This window comes from Papio anubis, chromosome 16 (genome assembly GCF_008728515.1).
Source record: "Papio anubis isolate 15944 chromosome 16, Panubis1.0, whole genome shotgun sequence".
NCBI classification, from domain to species: domain Eukaryota; kingdom Metazoa; phylum Chordata; class Mammalia; order Primates; family Cercopithecidae; genus Papio; species Papio anubis.
In genome coordinates this window covers 13,401,191-13,424,767 of record NC_044991.1, presented here as the reverse complement: position 1 = coordinate 13,424,767, position 23,577 = coordinate 13,401,191, and the positions used below count along the sequence as shown (strand labels likewise).

Sequence of the window (23,577 nt, the reverse complement as noted above, 5' to 3'; positions counted from 1 at the left end):
GAAATAGACTTCGCCCCTTGACGGCAGGAGTGGCGGCATAGTGAAAAGGAGGTGAACTTGTAGCTGGCTTTCACACTCACTGTGATCTCCACCATGTTCCATTCATTCATTCATTCATTCATTCTTTTATTCATTCATTCCACGCTTGCATACCCTCTATGTCCCCAGCACTTTACCACACACCAGAGCACAAAAGGTAACCTTGCCCTCATGGGACCTGGAGAGTAATGGGGAAGCAGATGAACAAATCTGCATGTGTCCTGAAGTTATAGGGAATTTGCATTTAATTTATACCTGTTTCTTTACAGCACAGCTTTTTCCAGAAAGGATTTGAGCCAACCTGCCAGAAAAGACACAAGCAATAACGTGATACATTTTAACCAAAGAAGAAAATTAGAATCAAAGGAGAAAGTGTTTATTGAGCACCTACTATGTCCCAAGCATCTCTGACACATCCTCTCACTCCATCATTTCCATATCCCCGAGTTAGTGTTATTCCCCTTTCACAGATAAGCAAAGCGAGGCTGACTAGCCCTAGCTGAGAGTCAGACAGCTGAGTCAGTCCCCAAAGTTCACACAACATCATAGAAAAGCTGTCGATGAGCTTTGGATTTGACGATGAGTTTCCCAGCAGCCTGGGGGAGAAGGAAAATGGAGCATATTACCCGATTGTTCACTAGACAAGAAAAAGCCAGATATTTCTTTGAAGGGAAGGAAAGTCCTTCCTAGCACTGAATTCATTTGTCTTTTCTTAAGTGGGAGTTGGAAGAGAGCTTGTGGGGTGGAACAGAGGGGGCCATGCTAACACTGTCCAAGTTGGGTGCTCCTATGGCATTCATGTGAGGAGGTTGCCAGGTAAATGCCCATGGTTCCCTGGAAAATGTTCGTCCTCAGTGAACATCACCCTCGGTGTCTGTGCGTATGTACGTGCGTGTGTACATATGCGTCCGTGTGTTTCTTTCTGTCTCACTGTCTTTCTCTTTTTTATGTGGCCCTCCCCTCACTTCATCTGTTTATTTGTTTGTTTGTTTCCACCTCTGTCCCTCCCTGGCAAAGGTCCCTGCTGCTCAAAACTCTGCCAGTTTTTAGGAAGTGCTGTTGTGTCAAAAGCCTGCACACGAGACCCCAGTGGGCCAGGACTGACTTCCTCCCCACACAGGGCTGGGCGGGGCAAGCAGGAAGGGGCCCGTTACAGTCAAGGTGACGCATCCTTGCCGGGTCAGCCCGAGCCGCAGCTGGGTTGACAAGCGACAGGAACACGGGTCATCTTTTCCCCAGGGGCGTCGGAATGGACCTGTGCCACCCAGGTAAGCAACTGCAGTCCACCTCTCTGGGCCTCAGGGTGCTCTCTTTTAGAATGGGACGGCAGCCCCTGCCTCACAGGGTCCTAGATAAAGGAATACAGCACAGGCGGAAAATGCAGCTGCGCGAAGCAAACATTTGTGGGCTCAGCCTAGGTGTCCAGTTGTGTTCTGGGGGCTGGGCACACAGCAGTGAGCAAAGCAGACGCTGTTCCCCCCTTCACGGGCTTGTCCTCTAGAGGGAGAAACAGGCAGTGACTCTAATGTGATGCCCTACGTCAGTTGGTGGCAGGTAGGATGAAGAACAGTAAAGCAGGATAAGGAAGAGGGGAGTGCATGGTGGAAAAGGCCCCAAGATGCTGTCTAATGAGGGACCTGAGGACGGTATCAGCTAAGGGGCCTTCTAAGGAACAAACATTTCAGCCAGAAGGAACGGCCAGTCCAAAGGCTCAGAGGTGAACTGAGAAAAGTGACTTGTGATTAAGATGATGATGTGATGTTGGTGACGGCGATGCTTGTCTGGGTGATACAAGGGACTTGAGGTCCCTTTCTGGCCGGGGGTTGGGGTGGTCTTTGGGGAGGCTGAGGACGCAGCCTAGAGCCGGGGGAGGGCCAGGAGTGAGCAACAGAGACTCTGATTGAAACCCTCCCCAGCGACTAGGACCATGTGTCTGGGGAGAAAGAGGAGAAAGGAGGTTGCAAAGATGGTGAGGAAAAGAACATCAGGATTGTGTTTGGGGAGGTAAATCGAAGGCCCAGAAGAGGGGCCAAGTTTCTGTACCCTGGATGTCAGTGTTCTCCAGAGCTGCAACGGTTCTGGTGAACACGGCTGCTGGAATTCCAGAACCTAAAGGCTGGTGGGAGCTGTCTGCTCCCCAGGTCCAGACGACCTCAGCCTTGTCCAGGAGCACCCTGGCTTCAAATGCACCTAACATGGAGCAGCCTGGCCCCACCCACTGGGCATCCCCCTCCCCCCCCCCCCCCCCCCCCCCCCTTCACCCCACCCCCCCCCCCCCCCCCCCCCGCCCCACCAGGGAACACAGTTAGAGAACCACTGATTCATTTCAACAGCCCCCCAGTGGCAGAAGGGAGAAAAGAGGCCAAGGGAGGAAAACAGCCTCTCTGAGGCAGGGGCAGGACCAAACCCTGTGCCCTGACTCCCTGTCCCGGGCTCACTCTCTGACCCCTGCCTCTCCTGTGGGCTTTGGAGGTTCCCAAAATCACAGCTCAGTGAGCACAGTTGGGGGGCACCTGGTCGGCACAGGGAGACCCAGCAAGAGGCAGCACCTGACTCAGCCCTCTCAGCAGACAGGAGGGTGGGGATGAGGCGGGGAGGGCACCCACTGAGATGCAAGACCCCCGCCTGTGTGTCCAGCAGGGCACTTTGTCCTTTGGGGTCCTAACATACTAAGGTTACAGGGATGGCTGTCCCCATATTGCAGATAAGGAAACTGAGGCTCCCAGAGGTGAACTAGAGGCGAGGACTGACTTGCTTGAGGTCACACGGCCAGTCAGCAGCACAGCAAGGATGAGAACCTGAGGGAGAAAGCCCCAGGTTGGCCGGGGCTGTGGAGAGGGCATGGGAGGGGAGAATCTGCTTTGCTTCAGCCGGTACTAGGGAGGAAATGAATTAAATGGGGTCAATGCAGCGATGGATTAATGGGGTCAATTGGTTCTCCATTGAGTAGTTGGTCTTTTCATTCATTCACTCTACAAACGACCTTTCAGTGTGCTAAGGAGTGCTGGGGACAGCAGTGACCCAGCCATGGGCCTAACCTTGGGGGACGGGTGTTGGTCTGGAACGTTGGGGGCGGGGTGGAGAGGCAGGAGTCAGATCCGGCAGGACCCTGACCCAGCCGTGCAAATGGACACAGGCTTAGAGATGGGAGGAAGCAACTTTTCCCACTGGGGCAGAGGAGATCTGGGAAGACCTCCTGGAGGAGGAGGCCAGCGGGAGGGAGGAAAGGTCATTTCCCCGTTGCCCAGACTGGGTCTTAATTCGGGCTTCTCCGTGGCCCAGTGACTTCCCCTCTCTGAGTTCCGATTTGTCATCTCTACGTGGGTGCCATCATCCTGGCCTGGCCTGGGGAAGCGGGGATTGGGAGTTAGCCAGATCTCGCTCAGGTTCCAGCTCTGCACCACCCTGCCAGTGGTCATGGTCTCTTCCTTCTGTGGGCCTCAGTTTTCCTACCTTTATTATGGACAGGCTGGTGACACAGGGTTCCCCAGGGCTGCCTCCCCTCCTCTCCTGAGGTGGGCCTGTGTTCGGAAGCAGGTAAGGCACCCTGCCCCAAGGCCTGCCAGGAAGATGAGAGCACCAGACAGCAAAGCCCCAGTGTGGCCAAAGATGAGCACTGCGCTGGTGCAGATAAGACAGGCAGGTGCAGTTAAAAATAGAGCCAGCTCGGCTCGGGGAGAGGAAGCCACACTCTGCAGAGCCTGTGGGGCTTGTGGGGCTGGGGAGGGGAGCAGCTCCGCCCACACCCCCTCTGCCCCAAGGTCCCTCCTACTGAGACTTTGAGGGGCCTCTTTATTTAGGGCCCTGAGATGGGTCCTCCTCCTGCCCCGGAAAGGGGAAGTGAGGCCAGCTGTTCTGGAAGCAGGGCTGCAAGCTCAAAGATTTCTAAAAATACGATGGGAAAGAGGAAGGACAAAGAGGAAGTGGGGAGGAGCCGGGGAGACGGGCACATTCACAGGCCTGGGCACAAGGGCAGCACCAGCCTGTGGGTTTGGGGTGGGGGTTCATGTCACACCTTGTAAGGCTGTGAGAAGCACAGAGATAAGTGAGAAGGAAACGGGGTCTGTGGTGGTGGTGGTAATTTTATTATTTGTGTGCATTATTATTAGTATTAAAAATACATCTCCCGCCCAGGCATGGTGGCTCACACCTATAATCCCAGCACTTTGGGAGGCCAAGGCAGGAGGATCACCAGAGGTCAGGAGTTCGAGATCAACCTGGCCAACATAGTGAAACCCCGTCTCTACTAAAAATACAAAAAAAATTTAGCTGGGCGTGGTGGCAGTTGCCTGTAATTCCAGCTACTCCTCGGGAGGCTGACGCAAGAGAATCACTTGAACCTGGGAGGCGGAGGTCGCAGTGAGCCGAGATCACGCCACTGCAATTCAGCCTGGGTAACAGACAGAGAGACCATCTCAAAAAAACAAACAAACAACAACCAAAAAAAACATATCCCATGAGCCTACACCAGTGCCTGAAACTCTGAAATGGGGAGGAATCTCCTCTTTTTAACAGAGGAAGGGTCAGTGGGCTCCATGTGCACCCTGTAAGATACAGCAAGCCCGGGGCCATCACCACCCTCCTGTGGATTCAGATGCTTTGAGCAGTTGCCACCTGTTGGGGACAGGACCCCCGTCAGAAGGGGGACAGGGGACTGAGGAGTCACGAACACACTTGTCAACCACAAGGGAGTATGAAAGGAGCTATGTGCGGTAAAAACACAAGCAACCTGCTCACTATTCCCATGCAATCCCACTCCCCTGGGAACCGTGCCTCAGTTTCCCCAGCTCTACAGTGTTGGCTTTGCAGGGGTTGGGCGGGGGCAACTGCAGGCATCATTCTGCATCTTGCCTTTATTCTCAAACATGTAACCCTGTCAGAAACCCAGAATTAGTGTCCGACAGGTGTTCGATGGTTTGTATGAAAAGAGATCAGTCTTTGGAAGATCAACATCAGGGCTGTAGCCTCCGAGCCCCAGATGGGCCCAGATGTGAATCCCAGCTCTGCCACACTCCAGCTGTGTCACCTGTGGCAGGACACTTCACCTCTCTGAGTCTCAGGGGCCTCGCCTGTAGGATGAGCTTAGAAATACCTTTCCTTTCCGAGTGGTTGTGGGATTCAGTGAGAGAGTGGATGGGAAGAGCCTGGAACACACAGGGCCTGGCACACCATAGGTGCTCAGCCACCATGCCTTCCTTAACCAAGGGCGTGACTTGGTTATTGAGCCATGCAGATCCCAGAAACGCTGTGGGGAATGGGAAGGGGTGGGGGCAGGGATGGCTCCTCAGTGGAACCCAGGAGGACCCCTGAAAGGGGATCTGGAGTAGGAGATAAGGAGGGTCTGCTGGCAGAGAGGAGAAGGAAGGGCATTCTGGGTGCAAGGAATGGCGGCGCAAAGGCTTTCGGAAGGCTAGAGCTCAGGGGAGTGAATGAAGGGCAGCCAGGGAGGCTGAGCATGGAGCTGGGGCAGGAAAGGGGCGCAGTGTGAGAGGAGCGTGGAGGGGACACACCAGGAGGACTGGTGAGATTTGCAGTCTTTGTCCCCAGGACAATGGGATGCCATGGGAAACTGGACCAGAATGGGTAGAAGAGGCAGGGAGGCATCCGAAGTCCCTGAAGTCCCCTCGAGCAAAGTGATAGTTGCCGGGACCACAGTGGGACCGTGGAAGGGGAAAGAATTAGGCAGGACTTGGTGATGGAGGAGACCCAAGGGGTGAAAGCCAGGTGGGTGTCAAGGTGCCTCCTGGGGAAATGTGGACCATTTTCAGGGCTCAGGAATTCAGGAAGAGGACAGGGAGGAAGGAGCATTCTAGAAGTTCAATCTGGGGCACAATGACAGGAGCGGTGGTGACCAATACATATGGGGATGGTCGGATCTGAAGCTCAGAGGAGGGGCTGGAACACAGGATGTGTGAATGATTCCCTGGACCCTGAGGGCAGGTGGGAGCCAGGAGCTGGTGAAACCCCGTAGGGAGCCGGAAGGTCAGCCTTGGAGGAGCTTCAGGAACCCCATCACTCACTTCTGGCCATGCGCACCGTGGAGCATCTGTAGGAATGCTGGAGCCCACGCTGGCTTCTCTCAGACAAGCAGCCAGTCTGGAATCCACTCGGCCTCCTCCAGCAGGTGCGCCCCGAGCAGAAACACAACCCCAGGCCAACAGGAAAAGTGTATAAAACCAACAAACAAAGCACAATCGGATTGTCCACCTCCAAGGCAACCCGAGGTGATTGGTTTTTCTCTGTGGATGAGACCGACGGCCTCCCCGCCAGCTCCTACCGGAAGAGTTCCGGAGCCAGCCTCCAGCACTGCCTCGCCGGCTGTCCCTGCTCTGCGTCTCCACACAGGTGGCCCCTTACACCTTCCATCCCTGCATGTCCCAAACAGTTTCAGAATCCATCTCTCCTGGGGCAGAGGCGTGGGGGTCAGCAAAAGAGGGTGTGGATTCCAGCACTGCCACTTCCCATGCCTCACCTTCCTAAGCTTCAGTGTCTCAAACTGGAAAATACCTACTTCAAGATTAAATGACAGCACTTATACAGAGACTGGCATGGAGTAGGTGTTTGTGAGCTTAAAGTGTCACAAGACTCTTGCTTTGTCCCCTGGTATAAAGTGTCCTCCCCCCTCCAACTCCCTCCTGGAAACAGGACCTCTAGACCTGCAGAGGAAAAAAACTCCAGAGTGGGCCAGGCACAGTGGCTCACACCTGTAATCCTAGCACTTTGGGAGGCCGAGGCAGGTGGATCACCTGAGGTCAGGAGTTCGAGACCAGCCTGGCCAACATAGTGAAACCCCCGTCTCTGTTAAAAATACAAAAATTGGCCGGGTGCGGTGACTCTCGCCTGTAATCTCAGCACTTTGGGAGGCTGAAGTGGGCAGATTGTGAGATCAAGAGATCGAGACTATCCTGGCCACCATGAAACCCCATCTCTACTAAAAATACGGAGATTGGCTGGATGTGGTGGCTCATGTCTGTGGTCCCAGCTGCTTGGGAGGCTGAGACAGGAGAGTCCCTTGAGCCCAGGAGGCGAGGTTGCAGTGAGCCGAGGTCGTGCCATTGCACTCCAGCCTGGTGACAGAGCAAGGCTCCATCTAAAAAAAAAAAAAAAAAAAAAAAATTAGCTGGGTGTGGTGGTATATGCCTATAATCCCAGCTACTGGGGAGGCTGGGGCAGGAAAGTCCCTTGAGCCCCCGAAGCAAAGGTTGCAGTGAGCCAAGGTCATGTCACTGCACTCCAGCCTGGGTGACAGAGCAAGACTGTCTCAAAAAAATAAAATAAAATAAAAAAGGAAACTCCAGGGTGGGTCACTAGGAGAATGGCAGGTGGGGCCACTCCCACTCCCACCCCTTGGTTCCTGGACCCTTGTGGACCGCCTGCTGGAGACAGAGCACCACACAGTGGTGGTAGATTTAGGGCATATGGTGCCCCATCCAAGCAGGATATCACCTCCAGGCTGACACCTCCGCTACACCTTCTCAAGGCTGCCCCATCCCTCCACTCCATCAGGCCAGCACCTTCCAGTGAAATGCCAGAGAGGACCGGTGGATCTCATGGCCACATGCTCACTTCAGACCACCTTTGCTGTCGAGAGCATCCCTTGGTCTTCTGTGATGTTACGCGGTGTGCTGTGTTGGCGGGTCAAACACCCTAAGCCTCTGGATAGTGGTGCTGGCTGAGGCCCTGTGGGCAGGAAAGGCAAACACATTTCCAACACGTGTTGACCCCAGGCAAGATGGATGGTTCACTTTTGCAGAATAGAAGGGGTTTCATGGAATCAATTTGCTCCCTGGTCTTCTGGAGAAACGATGGGCTCAGCATGCATCCCTGTTGCTGGCAGAGTGGACATTCTGCTCCCATGGGGTCATCCACCTGCCTCTTCTCCTGACTTTCTGATCTTCCCATCTTCCTTCTTTCTGGCCTCCGACAAAGCAGTCAAGCCATTCACCACGCCCATGATGCATGGATATTCTGACTTCAAGAAGCCATTTCTCTTTCCACAAGAAGTGGATGGCCAGGTGCCCTGCCTGAAGCCCTGGCCCCTGGGAGGACTTGCCCTCACTACTGTCTTTCCAGGACACCTTTGTGCAGGGCTGTAATTCAGTAGCTACCCGGTTTTCACTTGTGCCCAAACTCTGAGCCAACTCACTCTGCAGCCAACCTTGGCATTCTCCTCCATTGTCAGAAAGTCGTAAGAGACCCACCCATGTGGGTCATGGTGTAAGCAGAGGGATAGGCCCTGGTGCACCAGCAGCGGGTGTCACGAGGGTCTGGGCCACCTATCCCTGGAGCCTACTGGAGCCCTCTGTCTCTGCTCGCACCTGCTCCTGGATGTACCACTCACAAAGGGTTACTATTGGTCTTGCTTGACCTTCTGACTTAGTGGGTCAGATGGAGCCATCTGGGCTACTTAGTTACACGATGTTCTGCAAGCTGGCACTCTATCTCTACCAGGACCCGGTGCCATTCCAGGAACTGTTTTCTGCATAGTATATAATTCTCTGCTAAAAGGAAGCAGCTGGAAGAAGCAGGCCATCCTCCCAACTGGGGAAGTGCTTGGGAATGTGACGAGGGCCATTGCTCCTGCATCCATTAGGTCTCAAGAGTGGCATCCACACCTGACATTCCCCTCAGGATATAGTTTTTTGTTTACTGTCTTCGCTGTGGGGACAATGGGTCAGCTTCATGAATTTTCCAATAGCTATTCCCACTACAATGATTCTGACCCTGTGGGCCAAGGTACCAATATGGGGTCAAGAACCAAGGATGTTCATTCCAATTCTACATCTGTAGACCAGGAAAGTGGCCATGAATCAAGCAGACCCCTAGTGAGCTGGACCTGGCCAAGACTTCATTTATCACCTGGTCTCTATGCACCCCCACTCAAATGTGGCTTTGAAGACACTTCAGTCTTGAGCGCTGATGTCAACTTGGACCCTGTGTCCAACAATCCTCAGAATGTTTGGGTATTCCCCTTTCCCCCACATACAGTTACTGGAGTTAATGGCCACAGGTGTTTTTAGGGAAGAACCAGGGAGTCATTGCCATATATACTTGCCACAGTGTTGCAGGACTCTACCTTTGGGACCCAGCCTCTCCTTCAGTCCCAAGGTTCTGGATCTGAAAACTGGGGCAGGTCCTGAAACCAGGCAAGCAGTCTTGGCTTTTTATTGCAGGGCCTGCCCTTGGTCGGGGGGACTCCTGGGTGAGGCACCTCCCTTTGGCTGAGGCTAGTTCCTGGGGAGGGAGTCAGCTGGGAGCCATCAGCAGGCTTTCCTCCCAGCAGCTGGGGGGATGGTGCCTTGGTCCTGAAGAGGAGGGTGGATGCAGACAGCACCCATTGTACGCATGTTGGACTCAGCATATGTTGGATTCTTGCTGGGTGTTTGACAAAGTTTAGCTCTTTCCTTGCTGAAAGCTGCCCTCTGAGGCAAGGGTTATGGTTCATATTCCACAGATGAAGATGCTGTATTAGATATATGTCAGGTTTAGCTGCTTAAAGAGACTCAGAATAACAGTGACCGAAACGTTCTCAAAACTGATTTCTCTCTCGTTGAAAAGTTCAGATGGATAGGTGGTCCAGGTGAATATGATGAGTCTTCTCCACACCACTGCCTGGGGACCTGGGCTCCATCTAGCCTGGTGTCCTGCAATCCCCACATGGGGCTTCAATCTCAACATCCACAATGCCTGCTTAGTCATGAGAGGGAGAAGTAGGGAAAGGGAGCATTCAACATTCCCTCTGCATTCTTTTGGGGGAAATGATGTCTATCCTTGTAAAACTTTTAAGAAATGCAGCCAGGCACTTCCCGACACTGGAACTTGAAGGTCAGCGAGGATTTGGGCAGGCAGACAGGAGAAGGCATGCCAGAGTACAGGAGCTGCCTGGGCAAACACAGGGAAGTGGGACCGAGTCCTGGATGGCTCTGGGACAGAGAGGAGCTGGCAGGCTGGACTGGCAGGCTCTTGTTGGGAATGGCAGGGAATAAGTCTCACCGCCAAGGCTGGAGAGGTTGTAGAGTCCCCAGGCCCAGGATGAGGACTCTCTGAGTAATAGGGAGGCCATATTACTCAGAGAAGGAGAGTGTTGTGGGTGAAACTGAAGCCACCAGGAAGCATGAAGATAGGACAGCTGACCTAGTTGTGGGCATCATCATAGCACCTTGCATAGAATGCCAGCACATACAAATCTTGTTTAATTTATTCATTTCCAAGTGGAGATGAAAGAGCACAGGCTTTGGAGTCAGCCCAATTCAAGGTCCCATCCTGGCTCAGTGACCACTTCCCTGTGGGACCTTGGTTGAGTCACCTCACCTCTCTGAGCCTCAGTATCTGGGGGCAGGGACTACCAAATATCCCCCAAATCCAGCCTCCCCATTTTACATAGTAAGGACATCAGGACCACCCTGACACAGGCTCATTTCCCAGCCTCCCTTGCAGCTAGGTGTGGCCACATGACTGCATTCTGGCCAATGGGATGTGAGGAAAATGCCACTTCCTGGTTGTTCAAATAAATAAGTGAATAAATAATGAGCCCGTGAGTCAGTGGAGGAGGGGATTCAAGTTCCGGAGAAGGAATGCATGCCTTCAGCAAGTGTTTAACTGAGTGCTTACGATGGGTCAGACTTTTTCTCGGTGCTGGGGACACAGCAGTGAGCAAAAGAATAGAACAGCTGAACTGTCACGGAGCCAAGAGTCTAACAGGAGGGACAGAAAAGATAAAAGGAAACAAGATCCTTTCGGGGGGTGTCTATCCAGGGGGTGGGAGAAACAGGAAGCAGGGCAGGAGGGGAGGGAGCAGGGGCTGCTTTAGACAGGGCAGTCAGGGGAGGCCTCCTGGAGGAGGTGGGCCTCTGTGAAGAGGGCAAATCCTGGGTTTCTGGAGGGAAGGAGGCCCTGCAGAAGTGAGGGCAAGTGGGTGTGGCTGCAGCCAAGTGATGGGGAAGGCCGGTTGTCTCTCTGTAGAGCCCGCGGAGCTGAGCAGCGGGGAGACAGAAGAGTTGCAGAGGATCAAGTGGCACCGGAAGCAGCTCCTGGAGGACATCCAGGTGAGCGCACACCCGTGTCCACACACGCTTGCACACGTGTCCATGCCCACACACGCCACGCTGCAGGCGCCCATAAGCAGACACTTCTGCACGCTTGCACACGCCCCACCAGCTCCTGCTGGTCAGACAGTGTGGCCAACTCTGGCCCATATCAGCCTTGTTCCCAGTGCCAGGAGCATGGAGAACAGCAAGACTGCAGACAGACACCCTGAGACCCAGGGAGGACCAGGAGAGCCGGGGAGGGAGGCAGCGATCCAATTAGGCACCCACTGTGTGCCCAGCCCCATCCCGGCCTTTACTCGCTTTGTCACAGGACAGGCACTGACCCCAGTGGTGAAGCTTCAGCCAGGTCTCACCCCTGCAGAGTGTAGACCACCTGGTCATGATAACTCCCAGTATGTGCCCGGCACTTACCACTTCACCAATCAGACTCAGACGTCAGCTCATCTAGGTTTCGGCAGATTCCGAGACAGGCTGGGTTCTGTTCCTGGAACGTGCCTTGCTCAACCCTGCCCCTGGGCCTTTGCACTTGCAGTCTCATCTGCCTGGGCTGCAGCGGCTGTACCCACCCCCACTCCCATGCACATAAACTTAGGATTTCAGTGAGGAATGAAGGCACAAAATTATTCACTCAGCTGGTGTTTTATTGAGCACCTACTATGTGCCAGGCTTTCTCTACCTTGCTCCGATGGTGCTCTGCATGGTCATTGCCCTACGACCACCCATGATCCCAACCCCACCAGACTATGCCCTCCATGAACACAGAGCCGAGGTCTGTCTTGCCCACCACTGCATCCCCCGCCTGCAGGGTGCAGCATTAATAGGTGCTCAGTTAATACTTGCAAATAAATCCCCATTGTATTTGTGGGGCAACCACTCAGTGGCTCTGCCAAGATGGCATGAACAGGAGCTGACAGGGCTCAGACACAGGCTCCCAAGTCCCATGCTGGCCTTGAGTCTCAGGACAAGCCCCTGGAGCCAGCCCCTCACCAGCACCCCACAGATCCTGGGGAGAAGGGCTGGGTGCCTCTTGGGAGTGCCTGCCAGGGGCTCATGCTGCTGTCCTGCAAGGGGTGCTGGTGGTTGACAGGGGGAGGTGTTAGGGGGTCCCCTCTGCCACTGGGTGCCTCCTGCAGGGTCAAGATGAAATGGGCTTGGGGTCGAGCTGGGGGAAGCACAGGTTTGGAGTCAGACGGTGGGCATGTCGTGTCATCTCTCTATGCCTCAGTGTCTTCTGTAAAGTCCCGGGGAATTGCAAAGTCCCTGGAGAAAGGGCCTATGCTGCCTGTGCGTGGTGTCCCCATAGTACCTGGCAGGCATGTAGCGGGCACTTCGTCAAGGGTGAGCAACAGAGTAAGTGGAGGAAAGCCAGAGAGAAGCTGGGGCAGAAGCTGAGGAAGCAGTAGGGAGCCATGGGAGGGATTTGAGCAGGGGAAGGGCCGGCTCCATGCAGTGCTCCAGAAAGACACCAGCCGGGGGAGGCAGGCAGGGTGGAGGCGGGCAGGGTGGAGGCGGGCAGGGTGGAGGCGGGCAGGGTGGAGGCGGGCAGGGTGGAGGTGGGCAGGGGGGAGGGGGGCAGCGGGGAGGCTGGCTTGTCGGGTAGGCTCAGCTGGAGAGCAGACTTCATGGCTGCAGAGTGGAGAGATGGGAAGGTTGGAAATAGGATGGGCAAGGGGTGGGGGCTTGGGGGTTCCCCCTCCCCAAGGCAAGTGGAGGCATGGGTGCAGACAGAAGTGATAGTTTAGCATGGGACTTTGAAATTATGAGACATCGAGGGAGGGGACCTGTCCATGGAGGGCCCCTCAGACTGGGGATTCAGGACAGAGGTCAGGGAGAGGGGCCAGGTTTGAGAGTCACGCCCAGGGCCAGGAGTGGTCACTAGGGTCTTAAACCCCCGGGATTCTGGCCTCCACCCCTGACTCTCCCTGTCCTGCCCCTGCCACCCCACAGAAGCTGAAGGATGAGATCGCAGATGTGTTTGCCCAAATCGACTGCTTCGAGAGCGCGGAGGAGAGGTGAGGGGCGTGGGTGGGGACCCCCAGAAACTGCCAGGGTTGCTTCCCAAGGATGTCATACACCTTGAATGAGCAGGGGACACCCCCGATCCCTGGGCCTGGTGAAATCAGGGATTGGCCCAGGAGTAGGAGGCAGCAACGAGACCAGAACATGGTGACCCAGGCCCCATCCCAGCCTGGGTCCCTGCTTCCAGGCTGACCCTCTCTTGAGAGACACTGCGTCCTCCCCTCCCCCAACCCAAAGTCTCTCCTGACCCACTGTGGTCCAGCCCCGGATGATCACTGGCCACATCCATCCTGGGATGGGCAAGGAGAAGGGAAGCTCAGCCCCAAGGGCAAGGACAAGGAAGCCCAGGGCCCCACGAGGACAGGAGCCTGGCCCCACCCCAACCCTCTCACCACTAACCCGGAGCCGGCCACTCCCACCGCCTCTATGGAAAATTCTCACTGTTTTGTGACCTGGGACAGATCCTGTCCCTCTCTGGGTCTCAGTTTCCCCACTTGTGCAACAAGAAGGTTGGTTGCTACACGGTCTCCTAGGGTCCCAGGGCCTAGGAATTTCCCCTCCTCCGCCTGCCACCCGTTAGGTCTCCACCTGTCCAGCCTCCTCCCCTCCCCCCAGCAACACATGCACACAGACACACACACACACACATGCACACACACACACACAAGTGGCCATTTCTCCAGCTCCCCTGTTCCAGCCACAACAATAACAAATAATACAACTACACCTCACTGTTTTAGGTGCTTTAACCTCTCAACAACGCTGGGAGGCAGGTGGTGTCACCTCCATTTTATAGATGAGGAAACTGAGGCCCAGAGAGAGGAAGTGACTTGCCCAAAGCAGCCCATCTCGGATTCGCATCCAGGAGCCTGGCTCTGGCGCCTGCATGCTCAGCCCTTGCCTCCTCCCCCGGTTTCTTGCACAGGGCCCCTCCTCCGCGGCAGCTCCGGGGTCCTGAGAGCTGCTAAATGCCCGTGCTGGGCCCATCAGAGGAGTCAGCTGCAGAGTTCTGGGAGGAGCCAGCCTTGCACTTCTCTCTCCCCCACAGATGGTTCCCAGGCAGGACCTGGGGGCCCCACTTGGAGGTCCCTAGCGGGTATGGGCTCCTGCTGAGGCAAGGGTCCTTGGGGAGTGGAGAGGGTAATTCAGGGTCCTGGTGCAGCCTAAGCTGACGTCCTCATGTCCACAGCCGGATGGCCCAGAAGGAGAAGGAGCTGTGCACTGGACGCAAGAAGTTCAACATGGACCCTGCAAAGGTAGGCGGCTGTGGAGGGCCCGGGCCACAGGGTATGGGGACTGCATGGGAGCACCTGGCCGGTGTCCTCTCACTCCCCTCAGCTGACAAGACCCCTTTCCAGAGGAGGAAGCTGGGCCCAGCAGAGCTGAGCATCTTGTCCAGTGCCCCATGGCCAGCTGTGGCTGGGGGCCCCGTCTACTCTGAGGCATAAGCGCCCCGGAGCAGGAGGAGCCAGGAGCATGGAGGAGGCCATGATATCCGTGCACTTGGCCTAGTCCCTTCCTCACTCCGGGCCTCCATTTCCTTCTCCATGAATGTGGCTTGGGACAGTGGAGCCCTTGGATCTGGGGCTCAGGCTCCAGAAGCAACTTTCAGCCCTGGGCTCAGGGAAGGCCAGTCCTGCGGTCCCACCACCCACCCCTCTGCTAGCAGGAGCAGCAGCTCAGGGCTGGGTTCCCTCACTCCCCCACACCACTCCCAAGCCCCCTGGCCTCAGAGCAACCCCAGCCCCACCCCTCACCCCGCCAGGTAGCAGCTGGGCTTCCTTTTCTGAAAGGACAGAGACAGAAGGAAACCGCAGGCAGATACACCGAGGTGGAGTCAGGGCAGCCAGCAGAGAGCACCAAGCTGGGGTCCCTAGAAATTTCTCGCTCTGGCTTAGAAGGCTGCCTGTCAGCATCACAGGCCCAAAGTGTTATAACCATTCACCTCTCATGGCCATAGACCTTTGGACTCCTGCTCCCATCCACAGAGACCCCTGCAGGCTCACACTCTCACCCCACCCAGCACCCGGGGTGTCCTCTGCATCCTCTGCCTGTCACTCGGCCCTCGTGGCCCGTGCCCACCTTCCAGCAGTGGAACACAGAGGAATCTTCATGGAGAGCCAGAGACCCTAACCTCCAACTCCTAAAACTAGGATGACAAACTCTGAGTGCCTCGGTGGTGAGGAGACATGTTTGTGATATTGTCAAATCCGAAAAGCAGATTTAAATGCAACAGGCATGGTCTGAGCCCATTTTCATACAGAAAGGGGAGGAAGGTCACCACAATGGAAGCTGTCTGCCTCCGAGCGGTAAGGCCCGGGCAATTTCCTCCCCTTTGGATTGAGATGGTTTTTTTCTAAGTTTTATACAATAGACATAGATTACTTGTGTGAAAGAATGAAATGCTATTTTTAAATAATATGAGTTTTAGGGGAACAAAAGAAATGGCTGAATCATTGAATCTCAGAATTACAAATTCCTAGAATCACTGAAGCATATAATCAAAGAATGTCAGACTGAAGGGGACCCTGGGGAGTACCTGGCATGAACCTGGTTCATGGCAGGAAGGGTGACTTTTTTTTTTTTGAGGCGGAGTCTCGCTCTGTCCTCCAGGCTGGAGTGTAGTGGCCGGATCTCAGCTCACTGCAAGCTCCGCCTCCCGGGTTCACGCCATTCTCCTGCCTCAGCCTCCCGAGTAGCTGGGACTACAGGCGCCCGGCACCTCGCCCGGCTAGTTTTTTGTATTTTTTTTTAATAGAGACGGGGTTTCACCGTGTTAGCCAGGATGATCTCGATCTCCTGACCTCGTGATCCGCCCATCTCGGCCTCCCAAAGTGCTGGGATTACAGGCTTGAGCCACCGCGCCCGGCCTGAATTTCTTTGCACGCCTCCAGGGATGGGGAACTCACCACCTCACAAAGGCAGCCCCTGTGAAGGAGGAGATCACAACTTCCCAGAACAGACTGTGCCAACACCAGAATGCCAGGCTCCAGAGCTCTGGCCACGGGAGCTCCTTCCTCCCTTCCCCCTCCCAGGCCTGCTTCCGTGCAGCAGCTTCTCTGTACCCCCTCCAGGGTATCCAGTATTTCATTGAGCACAAGCTGCTGACCCCCGACATCCAGGACATCGCACGGTTCCTGTATAAAGGCGAGGGCCTCAACAAGACAGCCATTGGTACCTACCTGGGGGAGAGGTAAGAAGGAGTGGAGCCTAAGGGAGGCAGGAAATGAAGGTGTGCAGGTGTGTACAGGTGTGTGAATGTACAGGTGAGAGGATGAATTATGTTAGGAAAGTCATTACTCCTAGGGCTTGAGGGGCTCAGGGATCATCCCCTCCAGATTCTGAGTCAAAGCCTGACTGCCTTCATTCATTTAGTAATGTATTCAACAAATACATGTTGCTTAGGGTCTACTGTGTTCCAGGCACCATCCTAAGCCCTGGGTGTACACCAGTGAATAAGACAGACAAAACTCTCGTCCTCAGAGGTCCACACTAATGGGAGAGACAGGTCTCAATAGGTGCAAAATATGTTAGAGAATGATAAGCTCTGTGGAATACAAATCAAGCATGGAAGGGAAGTCAGAAATGCCGGGGACCGGCCAGGCATGGTGGCTCACACCTGTAATCCCAGCACTTTGGGAGGCCGAGGTGGGTGGATCACGAGGTCAGGAGTTGGAGACCAGCCTGGCCAACATGGTGAAACCCCCGTCTCTACTAAGAATACAAAAATTAGCCAGATGTGGTGGCGGGTGCCTGAAGTCCCAGTTACTCAGGAGGCTGAAGTAGGGGAATCGCTTGAACCTGGGAGTCAGAGGTTGCAGTGAACTAAGATCGTGCCATTGCACTCCAGCCTGGGCAACAGATGGAGACTGAGACTCCATCTCGGAAAAGAAAGAAAGAGAGAGAGAGAGAGAGAGGGAGGGAGAGACGGAGGGAGGAAAGAAGACACTCTGGGGACCATAGGTTGGGGGCCGTGATTTAGAATAATGTGGGCAGGAAGCGTCTCATGGAGAAGGTGACATTTGACCAAATCAGTACAGACAAGTGGGGGAGGAGCAGTCCAGGAGCAGCAAGGGCAAAGGCCCTGGGGTCAGAAACAGGCTCAAGAATCTAGACTGGATGGGAGGAGAGAGGGAGGATATAGTGGATGAGGAGGTGAGGATCTGTGAGAGGGCTCTGGGCAAAGGACTGGTCTGAGGGGCGGGCAAGGGGATAGGGGTGAAGCTGGACCAGGGAGTCAACAGCCCTCTCCCCAGCTCCCAAGGACACCCCTCCCTCCTGGGGTGAGCAGGGCATGCAGATGGTGAGAAGGGCAACTTCCTGCTTCAGGAGCTGAGGAGAGGGAGGAGATGGGGGAGGTCAGTTTCTCTCCCTTGTACAGATGAGGAAGCTGGGACTGGGAAGGTCAAGTGGCTTCTGCGAGGTCGCCAGGTGGGAAGTTATAGGAAATGAGGAAGGCCTGGACTGAGGGCAGGCCGCTGCAAAGCCAGGGCTCCCCTCCCGGGCCAGACCAGCGCTGGTGAACAGTGAAGGTGTGTGTTTCTGCGTGGGAGGACAAGGGTGTGCCCTCGGGGTGTGATACGGGTGGGACAGATGTGAACACACCAGATGGCAGCTGGACCCCAGAAGAACAGATGTCTCTCTCCTCTCCCTCCCCTACTTCAACCCCCTCCAGGAGGTGGGGGCCAGCCAGTATCCGAGTGTGTCTCACCCTCCCTTCCGCCCCCTCCCCAGGGACCCCGTCAACCTGCAGGTCCTCCAGGCCTTCGTGGACTGCCATGAGTTCGCCAACCTCAACCTCGTCCAGGCCCTCAGGTGAGTAGTCCTGGAGCAGGGTCCCGGCCCTCAAGAGTGGCACAGCCCCAGTGGCTGGGGGTGTCGCGATCCACACAGCTAACAGCACAAAGGGTTGGGAGCAAAGAAGAGGAGGCGAGGAACAAGAATGACAAGAATGATAGTATTGCCTCACAGAGCTGAGGTGGACCGCCTGGGAAAGGGCCTAGTTCCTTGCAAATGCTGCCTTCTTGCTACGTTAGAATTCTATCACGCCCGTATTTAATCATTCTAATCATTATTACTTTATGACGGTCATTCTCCTACTTTTTGGATTAGTGCATGTTTTATTTATTTTATAAGACTGCTTGGTAGGTATTCCATGTATTATTACTTATTAGCTTCTAATTAGGGTACCGTTGTTGGTACTCATTTTTACAACTACAGAGGCAGTACAATTATCAGTTTGAAGCACAAACTCTTGAGCCAGATTATACAATTTAAATGCCAGCTCTGCTGCTCACCCCCATGTGACGTTGAGTAAGCCATACACACGCACAAAATACAAAAATTAGCCAGGCATGGTGGCAGGCACCTGTAATCCCAGCTGCTCGGGAGGCTGAGGTGCCTGTAATCCCAGCTACTCAGGAGGCTGAGGCAGGAGAATCACCAGAACCCGGGAGGTGGAGGTTGCAGTGAGCCGAGATCACGCCACTGCACTCCAGCCTGGGCAACAGAGTGAGGCTCTGTCTCACAAAAAATAAAAAGTAAACCTCCCTGTGCCTCAGTTTCCTCATCCGTAGAATGGGGATAATAATAGTACCAACTTCATAGGGTTGTGAAGACTAAATGAGCAAGGGTTTAGAATTGGTCCACAGTAAGTGCTTAGTAAGTCTTGATGCTGCTCGAAAACTCAGATTCCGAGAAGGGGCATCTGATCTGGGCTTTGGAGGGTGAGTAGGAGTTTACAATACAGAGAAGGAAGAAGCCACCACCATCCAGTGTTCTCTAACTCCCAGCTCTTTAAGGGAGAGGCGTGGGTGACTTGGGAGTCTCCCATATTCATTCTTTCATTCATTCATTCATTCACATATTCATTCATTCATTCACATATTCATTCATTCATTCACTTATTTACTGAGCCGTTGCTAGGGGCCCAGGACTGTGTGAAGCCCACCAGGAAAGTGAGAGATACAGGCCCAGTTCCCACCCTCAGAGAACTTAGCTTGAAGCTGTGGAAACCACAAACTTCCAGAGCTAGAGGGAAGTCGAGGTTCCAAGAAAGGGAGCCCTAGCAAGGGGAAACCCCGCCTCACCCCTCCTCAACTGTGTCCCACAGCCAGATCTCAGAGCCCAAAGGCCAGGTGTGGGGAACCACAGACCCCGGGCCAGGCAAAGGCCGCCTTTCCAGCTGAGGCAGACTGGGCTGCCGTCAGTGCTGGGATTCAGATGTGCAGAGCGGGGCGTGTGCTTAGTTCCGTATTCTGCAAGAAAAGGCATTTCTTGGCTACCGCCCGCGTGCTTGGGACTCCCTGGTGCCAATCCCACTTCCCTGTGAGCCCAGATGACAGTTGCAGATTCCCCCATTTACAGGATACAGAGACTAAACCTGAGAGAGACAGGGCAGCTTGTCTGGGGCCCCTGAGAGCCCCCCACCCACTCCACTGCCTGTGGCCCCGTTTCTCCCCCAGGCAGTTCCTGTGGAGCTTCCGGCTGCCGGGCGAGGCCCAGAAGATAGACCGGATGATGGAGGCCTTTGCCACTCGATACTGCCTCTGCAACCCCGGCGTCTTCCAGTCCACAGGTGCCAGGAGGGGAGTGGGACCCAGGGCTCTAGGACCTCTTCATCATTGCCAGGCATAGATTTCACAGACCCCCTCAAGCTTCCCCCAAGTACCCAGATCCTGGCAGCCCAGACCCCTTCATGATCCCTCGCTGAGCACCAACTTCATTGCTGCTGGGTGCTTGTCTGACAGAGCTGCCTTGAGACACAGTTCTTAGGAGAGGAGGCAGGAGATGATAGCACAGGATGTAAGGCTAAGGCAGCAGCACCCCTGTCTGAGGGCAGGAGTAGGGCAATCAGCATGTCCAAGATGGCTTCTCAGAGACAGTGAGGTCTGAATGGGGTTTTGAAGGATGAATAGGAGTTTTCCAGGAGGTTAAGAGGAGAAAGGGCCTTTTTGGCAGGAGTTGCAGTAGGAACAAAGGCCCAGAAGCATGAAACAGCCTGGGCAGGGTGTAGGGGCAAAAAGGGGCATAGAAGGAGATCCACAAAGGTCAGTCCTCCATAGCCCTCTCTCCCAGGGCTAACCCAATGCCCATGTGAAGACATCCAGAGGGCAGGGTGGGTGAGGGACCATCAAGGCCAACTTGTCCTGGCCTCTTCTCTGGATCTAGTTATCATAACAACAATAACCAACCCTGTGTATTGAGTAATCCCTATGCACTGAGTGCTTTACACAGGCAAAATCACTCAATCATTTTTTTATTTTTTATTTATTTTATTTTATTTTATTTTGAGAGACAGAGTCTCTCTCTTTTACCCAGGCTGGAGTGCAATGGCATGATCTCAGCTCACTGCAACCTGCACCTCCCAGGTTCATGCAATTCTCCTGCCTCAGCCTCCCAAGTAGCTGGGATTATAGGTGCCCACCACCATGCCTGGCTAATTTTTTGTATTTTTAGTAGAGACGGGGTTTCACCATGTTGGACAGGTTGGTCTGGAACTCCTGACCTCAGGTGATCCGCCCACCCCGGCCTCCCAAAGTGTTGGGATTACAGGCATGAGCCACCACACCCGGCCAAAGTCACTCAATTCATACATCCACCGTTTGAGGTCAGTAGTCTTCTCATCCCTCCCTGACGTATGGAATATAGCTTCAGAGAGATGAAATGACTTGTCTGCGAGCATGCCGCCTCCTGGCTGTGTCCATGGACAAACCCTCCAGCACATTTGCTCTACTTTGTGGTTAGATCTTAATTTAGTGTTTGCTTGTTTATTATCTATCACAAGTCTAAACATCCTGCAAGGGCAGGGACCCTATCAGACTCATCATCAATGACTCCCAGGCCCACAGCACAGAGTATGTACTCAATAAATAGTTGTAGGTAGGAAAGAAGGCATCTTAAAGCACCAGATTTGAATCACGGTCCAATTACTTCTTAATTTTGTTGGGCATATAGCTTAACCTCCTGTACCTCGGTTTCCTCATCTGTAGAGTGGAAGTAACAACAGGACTTGCCTCATAGGTTGGGCATGGGGATGTGAGAGCTTAGCACAGGGCAAGCACCAACAATGCTCGGTGCCACTGCCATCAGAGATAGAATCATTGATGTTCCAGAACAGGCAGTTACTTCAAAGATTAACCTCTGAATGTCAAGGATGGGGAAGCTGAAGGTCAGGGAGGTCAAGTACTTCCCAAGGTCAACCAGAGAGTTGGAGACGCAGCTGAACTTCCCTGGCTCTGGATCCAGGGCCCAAATACTTGACAAAAGACCCCGCCAGAGTAGCAATCACCTCCCTCCCCAGCCAACAGCCCAGCCCTCCCTCCTGAGCACTTGAAAGTCTGAATAATGGGAGAGGCGCTGAGGCTCAGGAGGAAGGCCAGCAAGATTACAGAGCAGCAGTGGCTCAGCCCTGAACAGCGCTGCTAATAATGAGTGTTCTCTGGGTTCCGAGAGGCAGAGAATAGAGTGGGAAGGGGGCTGAAAGGGCTCTGCGGGGAGGAAGCCCCGAGCTGAACGAGAAGGAGGATTGAAGTGGAGAGGAGGGAAGGAAGGGCAGGCCTGGCAGGGGGTCCAGCAGGAGCCGAAGCGTGGAGGTGGGAAGGGACTCAGAAAGAGAGGCTGAGGATAGTTTAAGAGGGGGTGGGGACCAGCAAGAGTGGGAGGGGAGGGGAGGCTGGGCCTCAAAGCCTAAGTCAGGGGGACAAGGTGGACCTTCGGGGACTTGCCATGGCAGATTCTGGGCCCTAGAAGGGGCTGGGGCAGAGGCAGGGAGAGTGGCCAAGGCCAGAACTGTGACCGCTCTCCCCTCCGCAGACACCTGCTACGTGCTGTCCTTCTCCATCATCATGCTCAACACCAGCCTCCACAACCCCAACGTCCGGGACAGGCCGCCTTTTGAGCGCTTTGTGTCCATGAACCGCGGCATCAACAATGGTAGTGACCTGCCTGAGGACCAACTGCGGGTGAGAGAGGCACAGCCCACCCAGCCCGGCCCAGGGAATCCAGGAGGGACCTGTCCTTAGTGGACGGCCTGGGAGGGGCTCCTCTGAGACAGACAGCCTCCAGTGGGGACTCTGCTGATGTGGCCCACCCAGGCTATTACACTCTTGAGAGGCACCGTCACAAAGCACGTTGGTGCTGAAACCCACCTGCCCAAGAGAGGCCTCCATTTTGAGAAGGATGTCCGAGATAGACCACCCAGGAGGTCCACCCAGATTTAAGCCTTTGGGGGACTCTGGGCAGCCATTGTTCACATCTTCCCAAAAGGGTACCTCACACAGCCCAGGTCTACTTATTAGAATAGAGATTCTTAGACGTTCAGCGTGTCAGGCCTGGAAACCCTCAGTCTCTGCTCTAAGCCCTCTGTCCTTTAGAGAGGAGGAAACTGAGGTCTCCCACAAGGCCCTACTTGAGCTGGGGAGCCCAGCAGGCACCAAACCTCCAGTTGCTTCCTCAAATAGCCTGCACCCCTGCCACACCATGCCAGGCTCCGCGCCCAGCACGGGGGCCACAGGGATGAATCAACCACATATGCTGCTCTGACCAAGTTCAGGGTCTGGTGGGAGGACCATACACATGTGAATTACAAGGCTGCATGATTCATGCCGTGCTGGCTGTGGGGATGGAGCTCTGGAGACACAGATCTGCTGTCACTGCAGCTGTCATTGCTCTGGGGGCAGGGAAGGGTGCCATCCTGGAAGTCTCCACAGAGGAGGTGACTTCTGAACTGGGCCTTGAAGGTTACATGGGAGCTTCCCAAAGAAGCTGGGAAATGAGATTTCATAAAGAAGAAGTGGCCAGAATGGAGCCGTGTCCTGGTTGGGGAAGGAGAGGTGTCCAGTGTGGCCGAGGTGTGGTATATATGCACAGTAGTGGGTGACAGGGTGGGGCCAGAGTGTCCAGGGCTTCCAATGACAGCCTCAGGAGTTTGCCTGTTTCCTCCGGGCCACAGGGAGCCAGGGGGAATTTACAAGAACAGGAAGGAGAGATTCAGAGCCTGGCTTAGGAAACATGAACGGACAAGTTCACTTCAAGGACTGGAGATGCTCCAGAGTCCCATGAGCTTCAATCTCCTCCATGGTCAGAGTCCAGCAGGGGAGGGGCGGAGGGGGCACGAACACCACGTCCCAGCTCGGCACCGAGTATACCTATACCTCCTGCCTCCAAGGCTGGGGTGGATCCTGGATCTGGAATGATTCCGGTGCCCCCTCGGTGTTTGAGAACTGCCTCACCCTTAACCCACCTCTTGCTTGGTCCCAAGAGGAGAAAGGGCATCAGAGAGGAGCCACTGCACAGCATGAGAGCGTGAAAGCTGGTTGGAGCTCAGGTCTACACCCGTCTTCCCCATTTGCCTGCTAGGTGACCTTGGGCAATGACTCACTGGAGTCGAAGCCACTATCCCCTCTGCCAGGAGAGTGGGGATAATAATAATAATACCTGCCACGGGGAGTAACTGTTTTAAATGTTACGG

General features: G+C 54.7%; 1 protein-coding gene across 2 annotated transcripts in view; it reads left to right on the top strand.

Annotated features, from left to right (window-relative positions):
* The first annotated feature begins 1,164 nt into the window (after positions 1–1,164).
* Positions 1,165–23,577, top strand: part of CYTH4 (cytohesin 4) — a 32,867-nt gene continuing 10,454 nt past the window's right edge. The window contains exons 1-8 of one of the 2 annotated variants that reach the window (XM_009217243.4): positions 1,165–1,307; positions 11,002–11,084; positions 13,035–13,099; positions 14,296–14,362; positions 16,181–16,299; positions 17,841–17,921; positions 19,571–19,683; positions 21,921–22,069. In XM_009217243.4, coding sequence (XP_009215507.1) covers positions 1,289–1,307; positions 11,002–11,084; positions 13,035–13,099; positions 14,296–14,362; positions 16,181–16,299; positions 17,841–17,921; positions 19,571–19,683; positions 21,921–22,069 — 696 coding nt within the window. In that variant the 5' untranslated portion in view covers positions 1,165–1,288. Of the gene's footprint in view, positions 1,308–11,001; positions 11,085–13,034; positions 13,100–14,031; positions 14,203–14,295; positions 14,363–16,180; positions 16,300–17,840; positions 17,922–19,570; positions 19,684–21,920; positions 22,070–23,577 lie in introns of those variants that run through there. The other variant, XM_031656320.1, reaches the window with a different exon arrangement.